General features: G+C 40.0%; 1 protein-coding gene across 2 annotated transcripts; it reads left to right on the top strand.

Annotated features, from left to right (window-relative positions):
* Window positions 1-875: 875 nt before the first annotated feature.
* Window positions 876-11,453, top strand: LOC130173916 (lactadherin-like). 2 transcript variants are annotated; one of them, XM_056383483.1, is made up of 10 exons: window positions 876-1,106; window positions 4,147-4,272; window positions 4,364-4,495; window positions 7,339-7,452; window positions 7,993-8,174; window positions 8,284-8,439; window positions 8,524-8,668; window positions 9,228-9,412; window positions 9,502-9,657; window positions 10,411-11,453. In XM_056383483.1, the coding sequence occupies exons 1-10, from the start codon at window positions 1,034-1,036 to the stop codon at window positions 10,552-10,554; spliced, it is 1,413 nt and encodes a 470-aa protein (XP_056239458.1). In that variant the 5' UTR covers window positions 876-1,033; the 3' UTR covers window positions 10,555-11,453. The 2 variants fall into 2 exon arrangements, with proteins under 2 accessions (XP_056239458.1, XP_056239451.1); XM_056383476.1 differs by having other exon boundaries at window positions 878-1,106; window positions 9,210-9,412.

The following is an 11,453-nucleotide window of genomic DNA, read 5'->3' as shown; positions in this document are numbered from 1 at the left end:
GGAATAAAACTCAAAACTACGGTGTCCCACAGCGGCCAAACATCACTAAAACCGGGATTCACCTGGGAATAAACATCGAAACTGCGACACCCAGTGGCTTATTTAGGCAACTGCCCTACACATGCATAACTATGTATACATGTATATAAAGTACATGCCTGATAGTATTCATGTATGTGCAAGTACTTAATACCAGTATATCTGTATGTATACATATGTATGTATATGTATACAACTGAAGTATTAAGTTTAGGCATAGCAGCTTCTCATTGACTAAAACTGAGCTACACACATTGATATTGTGGATAATAGCAAACTGGGAAGTAGATTTATTGAGCATAGAATAGAGTTGAGTTTGCTCAGGTTACAGTATTATTTGCTCAAAAATATGTTTTCTTCAAAATATAATTTGTGTAAATAAATAAATGTATTTGTCTGTGCACAAAAAGTCACACTGTGTGCTCAGGAATGAGGCACAAAAACAACTCAATACTTTTACAATAATTATTATAAATGTATGCTTAGAATATAAACTACAATCATGGTTTCCCTTTTACTGATATTCAGTTTTTTGATATGCAAACGTTTGAGTTTGCCTATTTTACATTCAGCATCAAGAAATTAACATTTTCTCGAACTAGTATGCAATGGTGCAAATGTCTGCCAAATTAGTGATGAATAAAATTAGGTGGACCCAAATGACTTCGAGTAAACCTTTAGTTTTGGGGGCCCATGCATTTGCCCAGGTGGTAATCCAGTTTTTGCTGTATCTGGTGTTTAATTGCTAGGAAACTTTTCTCTTATTGTATCTGACATGGCTCCGCCCCTTGGATAACGTCACATCTCATTAACTCGGGTATTATGAAAAATCCCAGCTCTCTCATTCATCACGTCGTCCTTCCTTTACATTCCGAAGTCCGATTTTTCCGACAGCACTTTAAGGCAGCATACGTTGGAAGTTAAGCGGCACCCAGTCGCTCAGAGCAAACCAACAAACTAACCTGCGGAGTAAACAAAGCAAAAGTAAACAAATATGAAACGTCCCGGAAATGTAATAACAGCGTTTCTAACATGTAATCTTCTGCTTTGCCTGTGTTCAGTCAGAGGTAAGTCTGTTTTTTTAAACCACCGACACGTATCAAATCAGATTAATCGCGTTCATAAAGAACTGTTGTCTGTTTATGTTGTCGACTTCTCAACGGTGTCTAAGTCTATAATAAGTCATATTATCCACAAAGGGACTTTGGCACTGAACTATGCCACCTCGTCTTCTTTTCCATGACATGTTCTTCCCTGTTTCCCTTTACGAGGTTAGTTCAGTCTAAAGTAATGAAACCAGTTCATAGGCCTGCTACTTTTACTGACTCCCAGGGATCCGGTTTTGTGAGTCGTACTGTGTCGAGGACCCTTGGTGAGGTGGGAAAAGTGAGAGGGTTTAATGAATGACAAAGGGAGAGATGTGCAACAGGTTGGCCATTCAAATGAAACACGTCTCTCTTTGCTGAATGCCTTTCATTTTACAACAGCTGTAACTTAATAATGACAGTCTTTAACATTTTCCATCAACAAAAGTGACTTCAATATTCAGGACGTATACAATTTGTACATCCTATATCCGAAGATACCAGCTCCTTATTGTCATGCTGTAATTGCTGATTAAATGAGAGACTACTCTGTTATTACAAGGTTCTGTTTTACTCAGTGGTTGTACTGAAGAAATGTTAATTGCAGTACTAAACTATTCTTTTGTATGTTTGTTTTCTCTCTTTTCTTGCGTGCACCACCCACAGTAAAGAGTAATTTGCGAAATTTACATTTACATTTCTGGACACTCTTGAAAACAAGATGACACATTGCAAAGGGGCTCATCCCGTTATATTTTTAGGTTATATTGTTATGTGTTATTGTTGATGTAAACACCTCTCTGGCCACATGAAGAGGTGGTGCAGATGGAGAGGAAAATAACACCATATGTGATCTTGTCTGGAGCCAACATGAACCAGCTGTCCTCTCATCTAACTTCAGTTTGACCTGGAACATGTGCTGCCAGCCAGGTGCATTAAAATGCTGCGAGTGAAATCCAGAGTGACTGTCTTTTATGTGGCTGCCGTTCCTCTGCTGCCATGATGTTTGTGTACATTCAGTGCCTATTGCTTTGCTCATTACCCACCTGTCATTCAGGTGTGCTGTGTGTCCTGATCCACTCCTGAGCTGCTGCACTGTCATGTTGTGTAACTGCTCACTCCTGAAAGAGCTGCATGCTTCTTTGCAACCTGGCTAATCCTGCAAGCTCTTAATCCTGCACACAGACACGTTCTGTTGTCACTGTTGGCTGCGTTTGCTATTTGTTTATAATTTTGTTTACACCTTTAGATTTTCCAGTAGAATCAGTGGCATAGAGCTGAAAGGTTAGTTGATGGATCACTATTGGATGGATTACTATTTTGATAAAAGATTAATTGAAAAGGCCTTTTTCAAGCATGAATTCAAAACTTTCCGTAGCTCCAGCCTCTAAATTCTGAGGATTTGCTGCTTTTCTTTGTCTTATGTGATAACTATCTATGTGATAACACGTTGAATATCTTTGATTTGTGGACTGTTTGTCAGACAAAACATTTGTTGACTTCAGTCACTTTTCCTTTAGTTTCCATTCAATAGACCAAGTGATTAATAGATAATGAAAATAATTATTAGTTGCAGCCCTGTTTTCAGTATCTATATGCAATAGGACACACTAACTGTCCGTATGTCACTACTGCACAAGTATAGAGCTGAAAAAGACAAAGAAAAGTATTTATGATATATTAAATTAATACAACTTCCATTCCAAGATTCATTGACAGTGTTTTCAGATTAAACTCCACTGTGACCACATCAAATTTCTTCTTCTCTTCTGAAACACATCATTTCAGTAGCAAAGCCAGTCTGTCCAGTTCAAAGCGGGCTGACAACAACTGTCAGATGTGTTGTCGCATGAAAACAGTTTGAGTATGTTGACAAAATCTGCAAAATTATCGTGCTCACACACTCTGTATCACATTCCTACACCTCATGAATGTGGTGGCACACTTTCCAAAAAGATTAGTTCTTCAGTCTTCACTAATTTCCTACAGGTTTTTACCTCAATGAGCCCAAAGAAGATGACAACAAAGTCTAGTTAGTACTTGAATGATAACTTTGACCTGATGAGTCAACAGACTGATTAAATTGATGTTTAGGATTTATGAGTTTAAGGTTTTGTGTGACTCATGAATCTGTTCCCTGCCGCTCCCACTTGAGGTCTTTGCCTGGTCCAGCCAGGATCTGTGACTCAGCACTGCAGCACCGCTGTTTTTACAACCCTCAGGCCAGACACTCTAGCAACGAGAGGAAACACAGTGAATCCCTCGCTTTCCCCTCCCAGTACACATTATGATGCATTAAAACACAGTGAGCACTAAGAAGAGCTCGCACAATGCCACACATGTATCCCAAACTCAACTCATTTTGTCATATTCCACTTTGATATTAAAGGGGCACTCAACCAGCTTTACACATTGTGTTCCTTTGACGATTCACAGAGCGAGCTATTCAACCAGTGAGACTGTCATGAGAGTTATTTTGGCTTGGGTTTAGAGACATCAAGTTTTTAGCATGGAAGTGCAATACTTCCATAACACCTTTAAATGTTTTTCAGGGCCTGTATTTACCAAACTTACACTTGAATCTACTCTTAATCAACCAGGACACATCTGGAGTCCAAAATACTTACCCAGGCATGATTTTATGATGAGCTGTTGTAACTTACTCCTTGTTTCACCCAGGCTTACCTTATTTTCTTTTTCTTAACATACTGAGTGGGAGCTTGCTCTGTTTGGTTGTGGCTTAAACTTGTTGATGGAGAAAGCAGCATCAGTAACACAAAAAAATGAGACCAAGAGTTTCCTTATTCAAGAAATATTATGTGTTGTAGCTGCAATGAATTCTCATTTACCGCAGCTTCTGGCAGCAAAGATTTTTGTACATCTGGTTTCCGCTGCAACAGGTTAAACGCACCAAAGTCGTACAACTGACTGCGTGAAAATGTGAGGTGCGCAGCTGTATATATAGTTGCTGAAGTGACTCCGTACCTTACACTCCCTGATTTTCTCAATCTTATATACTCAGGCGACTACTGTGAGGTGAATCTTTGCCACAATGGAGGAACATGTGTGACAGGTGTAGGAGAGGATCCCTTCATCTGCATCTGTGCGGATGGCTTTGGCGGAGACACCTGCAACCTGACAGAGACAGGTAGGGAGAAGAGGAGTTTTTTGGGGTTTGGGACAAAAAAATAAAGCATCATATATCATGTGTTAAAACTGATCCTTCTTCCTTGTTTCAGGACCCTGCAGCCCTAACCCCTGTAAAAACGATGGGGTGTGTGAGGTCATCACTCCGACCCGACGAGGAGATGTTTTCAACGAGTACATCTGCAAGTGCCAGCCCAGCTTCGAGGGAGCGCACTGCCAGATCAGTAAGATACTTGTGGCTGGGGTTAATTACCTTGAGCTGCCCTTTCTGCACCTGTACACATTCAGTCTCTGTTGAGTGCACACCTTTATACATGTCAGTTTCTCTGGAGATGAGTGTTGACATGAAGCATTTATCATAAATAAAAAGCAGAGTATTTTGATAGTAGGCGTAGGAACTAATGATAATACTGATGGATTCTAACACAGGAAAAAGGAAGCAAATAGGAGACAGTAATACAAATTGTATTGGGCTTAACTCTCAGCAAATTTCTCTATAAAGGTGAACATGAGGTTTTTCTATGCTGTCACCGCATCAGCGGGGGAGAGATGTGCAGGCAGCTCAGTAGTTTCATGAAAGGCTCTCATTCAAGGGGCTCTGTGGTCACTCTGTTTGGCTAATTAGTAAAACACCACTCCAAGTCTCTTAGCATGCAGACGCCTTCCACACAGGTTCAACACTGAATCTGTTTGTGCTTAAGCTTGACCAAATCAGATGAAGAATTTGATAATAATGAATTCCATCGTATCCTCTTAATATGATAAATTGCTAAATTATCTTTGAATTATTGCAGATGTTTTGGATTATTAGTAGAAGGATGACTTCAAAGAATAAGAAAAGTAAGGGAATAGAGGATTATATTCCACAAGTGCAAATGTCGTCATCAAAATCATCTGGAGTAAAAAAAAGAAAAAAAAGAAAAAAGTGTTTCTGATGTAGCACTGACACCTGTAATTAAGAAGCGTAAACAACTATAAGCTTTGTGTGTATGACAGCTGAGAGCAAAACACATACTGAAAGATAGAATCATAGTTTGAAAATATAACTTTCATTCATCTTTTGTGAATTAACAGCTCACCCTCCCAAAGCCCACAGGCTGAACACCAATTGTAGTGTTTGTGCAGTGTGGTTGTCCCAGGTATTTTCTAACGGTGATTCAGTGAGACGTCATAGGCTGGACAGGTATGGAGATGCCTGAATGAGGTGGAACCTGTGCCTTATACTGTACACATTAGACATAAATTCATAGTTGAAACTAATGATGTTATAGTGGTTAAGTAGTATTTCAGAGGATATCCAGGTTATAGCAATAGTTGCATTTCATCTGCAAGCAACGCTAGAAACAATGAAAAGATTTTAGAGTGGAACCTTTAAATTCAAATTCAGAAGACCACATTTCTTTAATTCATGCGTACTTGGAAAGAATATCATGTCAACATTTCTACATAAACAAGAGAAAAATAGTCACAGTCAACAAAACGAAATGTTGTGTACAGCCAGCACATTGCAGGCTGGATTTAAAGAGAAAATCAGTAAGGCTGTTTCACAATCTGTCTCTTGGTAGGATCACTTGTTTCTCAATGTTATTAGCCTTGCTGTGCCAGTGTTGTCACTGCCATACAGGCATGTGTTTCTGAGTTGTGAGCAATCCTCTTAGTGTTAATGGGAATAAGAATTAAACAGTCCCATGTGGCATTACGTCAACCTGTCATATGCTTTAGTTCTGAGGTCTGGTTTCTTAAGGTTAGTGAGAGAGGTGAAATTAGTCTTTTGTATTGACATTTTCGGTTTTTAAAAAAATTCAAAATATTTTTAATGGCAGTAGAAAATATTCAAATGAAAAAAATGAAGCAGGTTAGACTATTTCTAACAACTTCCTATATGAATCAAAACAGATGCGAAGGTGACATGAACAGACACCAACAGTAGCTTTGCATTACACCCCTCATACGAACAGTGGGCTCCAGAAGTCTGAGACCACTTTCCTATTCACTTGAATGATAGTATGATTCATTGATACATTCAGGTGCCTGTGATTCACTAGCTGGCTGCAGTGAGGACTCTTCTCAATGCATATGTCAGGGTTAGGGAAACATAAACACACATTAACATTCAGTTAAAACCAATAATTCCCTGAAAGAACTACTGTTATTGACCAGATTATAATGTATATATGCAAAGACTATCATTACCGAGGGATCTACATGCCGGTCCAGCAGTTTTCTGTCTCATCAGCGAGTCACTTGCAGTCACCTGGCGTCCCTCAAAAACTGAAGAACCCAGTTGCACATAGGAAAAGGTTCTGACGGTGAGGACTGTTATGTTGTTTGGATGGTATATTGTTTGGTCTAACGTCTGAGAAGAGTTTGAATGATCATTTTCCATGAAAATATTTAGGTCTTTTTTGAAGATGATTGAAAAGAGTAAAATGTGCTGCTGTTGAGTTAAAATGATGTGTTTATCCCTCTGCTCTAGATAAAACACGCCGTGCAAGTGTGCCACCTTGTGGAGCGTAGAGAGTGTTACATGAGCTGTGTTAGAAGTGTACTCAGCTGTCTGTCAGAATTATTAATCAAACTAAAATCCACCCTTTAGAACCCATTTGTTTGACAGTATATTAACAGTTGAAATCAATGAAACAGATAAAACTGGCTTCATGGCCATTGCTGGGTTTCCAGGTAAAATGTGTGCCATATGTAGAGTTACCCGCCTTTGCCTGTTCACCTTCATTAAGTCATGACACAAAATACAATTATCAATCGTGATCTTTGACCCATAACCTACTGTGCCTTTTAAACTGGTTGTCCCGTCTCCTCAGTGTTGCCCTCGGGGGCATTTCTGTCATCGCATTAGATTTAAGAGAAATTACTTTTCACCAACTGTATGTTGGAGTCACACTGAGGCTATTGTGGCCATCCACCTGTCTCAGCCCCGCCTCTGTTCTCTCTCTGAGTCTGACTGAGCAGGTGTGCACCATATCTGGCCATCAGCTTTTTTTGAAATAGTTCATTCTCAATAAATCTAAAGTTTAAGGAGTTAAAAATAATGAGGTGTTTTGTTTTTCAGATGTGAATGACTGTGCCAGCCAGCCTTGTAGGAATGGAGGGGCATGCAGAGATCTTGACGGAGACTACACCTGCCAGTGCACCTCACCATATGTTGGAAAGCAGTGTCAGCTACGTATGTTCACTTACTCTGATACATGTTTATTCACTTGTCTTTTAATGTACTGTTTCCATTGTACAAGTGGCCAGTTTTGACGGATTTACTTCGTCCTATATGTACTTTTACTATCTACTATCCTTATAACCATTTTAAAAAGTCAAAGAATATGTTTCTGGAAGTGGCCATTTAATCATTAGTGCAAAGAGGAATATTTATAGTATTTAAGTAGTTAGTATTTTACCGTACTGTACTAAAGCATAAGTAAAAGTCATGATAATGATAAGCTAACTTACGATACAAATTAAATGTTCCTCAGTTAATTTTAAATAAAGAGAACATCACTGTATTTGACTTCTTACAATTGATTTCAAATGATTTCTAAGAAATTAAAAAAATTGAGAAAAACAAAATAAACCTGCATAACCAAATTAAAGCACGATTATTTAACCATTCAACAATAGAGACTGGAGAAAATGTGTACTCTAAAATGTGGACAGGCAGTTGATGTAATTAATTAATTCCACCTTTGATAATGGTCCAATTGCCATTTCCCAGGTTGCATTTCTCTGCTAGGGATGGAGGGAGGCGCGATAGTGGAGTCCCAGATTTCTGCTTCCTCTGTGCACTACGGCATTCTGGGTCTCCAGCGCTGGGGCCCGGAATTGGCTCGGCTCAACAACCAAGGCATCGTCAACGCCTGGACGTCAGCCGCCCACGACAGGAACCCCTGGATCGAGGTGAGAGAAGACGGACTGAACACATTAACTAAAACATTGAGGTCACATTGACTGACTGGTGAGGAGCTATGAGGTTCACTGGCGCTACACTACTTGTCGTTGACTCCAGATTAATATGCAGAAGAAGATGCGTCTCACGGGCATCATCACTCAGGGTGCCAGTCGCATGGGCACGGCTGAGTACATCAAGGCCTTCAAGGTGGCGAGCAGCTTTGATGGAAACACTTACAGCACTTACAGAGGGAATGGCCAACGGATGGACAAGGTTAGACCCGTATTAAATATAGGTTACAACAACAAACTTTCTTTTCAGCTTACACACCTCATTTCCTGTGTCTGTTTGCTGCAGGTTTTTGTTGGCAACATAGATAACGACAGCACAAAGACCAACCTTTTTGACCCTCCAATCGTGGCCCAGTACATCCGCATCATCCCTGTGGTTTGCCGCAGGGCCTGCACCCTGCGCATGGAGCTGGTGGGCTGTGAACTCAATGGTAAACACGCTGATAACATTCAGTACAATTCTAATGCACACAACAAGTCCAGGAACTCGGCAGACAGAAACAGCGGTTAAAAAACACATTTGAAGTTAATGAAAAAGTGCAGATGGCCTACAGTAGGGTTGACTCAAAATTATAGTTTCTATTTTGAGTGAAGGTTGTTGATTTCTTCCCACTGCGATCTTGCTGTCCATCATAATGACAATCAAAGACTTTATTTCTACTGCATAACATCTTGACGAGGTTAGGCCACATAGAAAATGTGTAGTATAAGCATTTGTAGCTCTTTGCACTTTATTGCATGCCTTCTTCTACTTTGTGTGCCTCTCTCTTTGGTCACTGGTGGGTGTAAAAATGATTTTAATCAGTTGCACGCTCTGTGACTCTTCCTAATTTTCTGTAAAAATGGTGGGTGAATTTGATTTGGTCTTTTCTTCGGGTATCTTCATTTGTCAATTCCCCCTCTTCCTTGCTCTTTCTCCTTCTGTCGCTTTCCCTCCCTCCCTCCGTCTTTCCACCTGCTTTCGATTCACAGTTTATTCAAACACGGCAGGTTGCTCAGAGCCTCTGGGGATGAAGTCTCGTCTCATCTCAGACGGGCAGCTTTCAGCCTCCAGCTCTTTCCGCACGTGGGGCATTGATACCTTCACGTGGCACCCTCAGTTTGCCCGACTGGACAAGCAGGGAAAGACAAACGCCTGGTCTCCTGCCCACAACAACCGTTCAGAGTGGATCCAGGTGAGGGAAATGTCACTATCACTGGTGAAATGTCCCTCGACACCACCAGATGTTGCAGAGTATAACTGTTTTCTTTGTTGCTTCTCCAGGTCGATCTAGAGAAGACAAAGCGCCTCACGGGCATCATCACTCAGGGGGCGAAGGACTTTGGGGTGGTGCAGTTTGTGTCAGTGTTTAAAGTTGCTTACAGTAACGATGAAGAGTCGTGGAGTACGGTGAAGGACGAGAACTCTGGCAATGATAAGGTCAGACATACATGTATATGAATTCCTTAAATGTCTTTCCCTAATTCAGTATACTGAGTATGTATGTCTTAGTAAATGAGTCTGATTTCAATTCAATGAGAGGTTTTCAAAAAGTAAAATGTTATTGTTTTTGGTCTATCTCTTAAGAATGTAGTCTTTAAAAAAGTAATTCACAGAAAAAAAAAGGTCCAGAAAGTCATACATAATTATCAGCCTGTCAGCATCCCTTTCTGTTTCTCTCTTTTCCTTTGTGATGTGATATATGTTTGAGCTGGAGCAGTGTAAGGGCCCGTTCTCCTCACAGCAGCCTCTTTCTCTGAGAGGATCAGGAAATATTTTTTCTCCTGTCCTTTACTAGAGCATTTTGGCTACAGTGGCTGGACCCACATGACCCAATAAAACTGTAAAACACGCTTTGATGTTTTTACTGAGCTACCAGGCTCTTGACTTAATGATGCTGCCCGAGGCTTTGTCTGAATGCTCTGAACATCTGGGTGGGGCTGACAGGATCTGAGCTATCCAGTTGTCAGAAAGCAGCACAGCTCGGTTTGATTAACAGCCACAGAGGACGATTGGTCATTAAGGCGTTTGGTGGTCGTAATCACCCAAAGAACATTGCAGTATCATGAAAATGCGCAGGTTCAGCTTGGTTGTGCTATTATGTTAGTTAGTGAGATGAACATTTATATACGATAACATTTGCTCGATAAGTAATTATTTTACTTTAACCATAACCTTAATGTTTATTTGCAGCTTTTCCAAGGCAACATTGACAACAACACCCATAAGAAGAATCTATTTGAGCCTCCGTTCTACGCCCGATATGTTCGAGTCGTCCCCTGGGAGTGGCACGAGCGCATCGCTCTACGCATGGAGCTGCTGGGCTGTGACGACTAGAAACTCATCAACAACCTTTTATCGATGCTCCATCCTCATCCACCTGCTCCATCTCCTCAGACCACAGCGGAGGATGGCTCTCGAACAGCATCGTCTGTTTTGTTTTCCATGGAGATCGTGTTAGCTTGGACTTTAACACTTGTAGCACTTTCTGACTAGTGATCTTTTTATGTTTATGTTAATAAAATTGTTTGACATTGCAGCTTGTAAATGCAGCTCATGGAGAGTCCTCTATTGTGTATCCATGCTTTTAGTAGCTTTCGACAGAATTTGCACAGATTTGCTCTTAGTCTCTATTATTTGTTCATTCTCAGAATCCAAATTAATTGATTGAAATCTGCAGACTTGATAATAGTGTTCCTCACCTCTTCAGTTGTACTCCAAGCTTACTTACTTTTGCAGCCCCACACCAGGAAATAATCCTGTTATTATTTTGTAGTTTTAACAGTCTGCAGAGGACACATCCTCACTAGCATACTCACTGTATCTCACTATGTCTATTAGCCAGCTGCTGTTTTGTTACTCTAGCACAAAGCAGCATAATAACACAGGACATGTGCAATATATTGTATATTTTGGCATTTCCAATTGTCCGGGAAGAGAAAATATGTCCAGGAGTAGAAAATTTTAATTTTCAAATTGGATCTGCAGCACACTTATTGTGTCAATCAAATGATTGAAAGAAAAAATGTAGGGATTTTTGCATTAAGTTTTTCATGTGATGTCTGTTTTTTACCCATTTTAACAGGTTTGTTTGCTTCATTCTTGCATTTAATTTCATTATAATTTAATCCTTTTTACAACAAATGTGAAATATGTAGAAAATAAACATTATTTTACATTTTTTAAAATTCATTGTTGGTCTTGAACTGAGATCATTTATTAAATGTTAAAAGAAA

This window comes from Seriola aureovittata, chromosome 1, assembly GCF_021018895.1.
Source record: "Seriola aureovittata isolate HTS-2021-v1 ecotype China chromosome 1, ASM2101889v1, whole genome shotgun sequence".
NCBI classification, from domain to species: Eukaryota; Metazoa; Chordata; class Actinopteri; order Carangiformes; family Carangidae; genus Seriola; species Seriola aureovittata.
The sequence above is the reverse complement of the archived record's forward strand: the minus strand, read 5'-3'. Positions and strand labels throughout refer to the sequence as shown.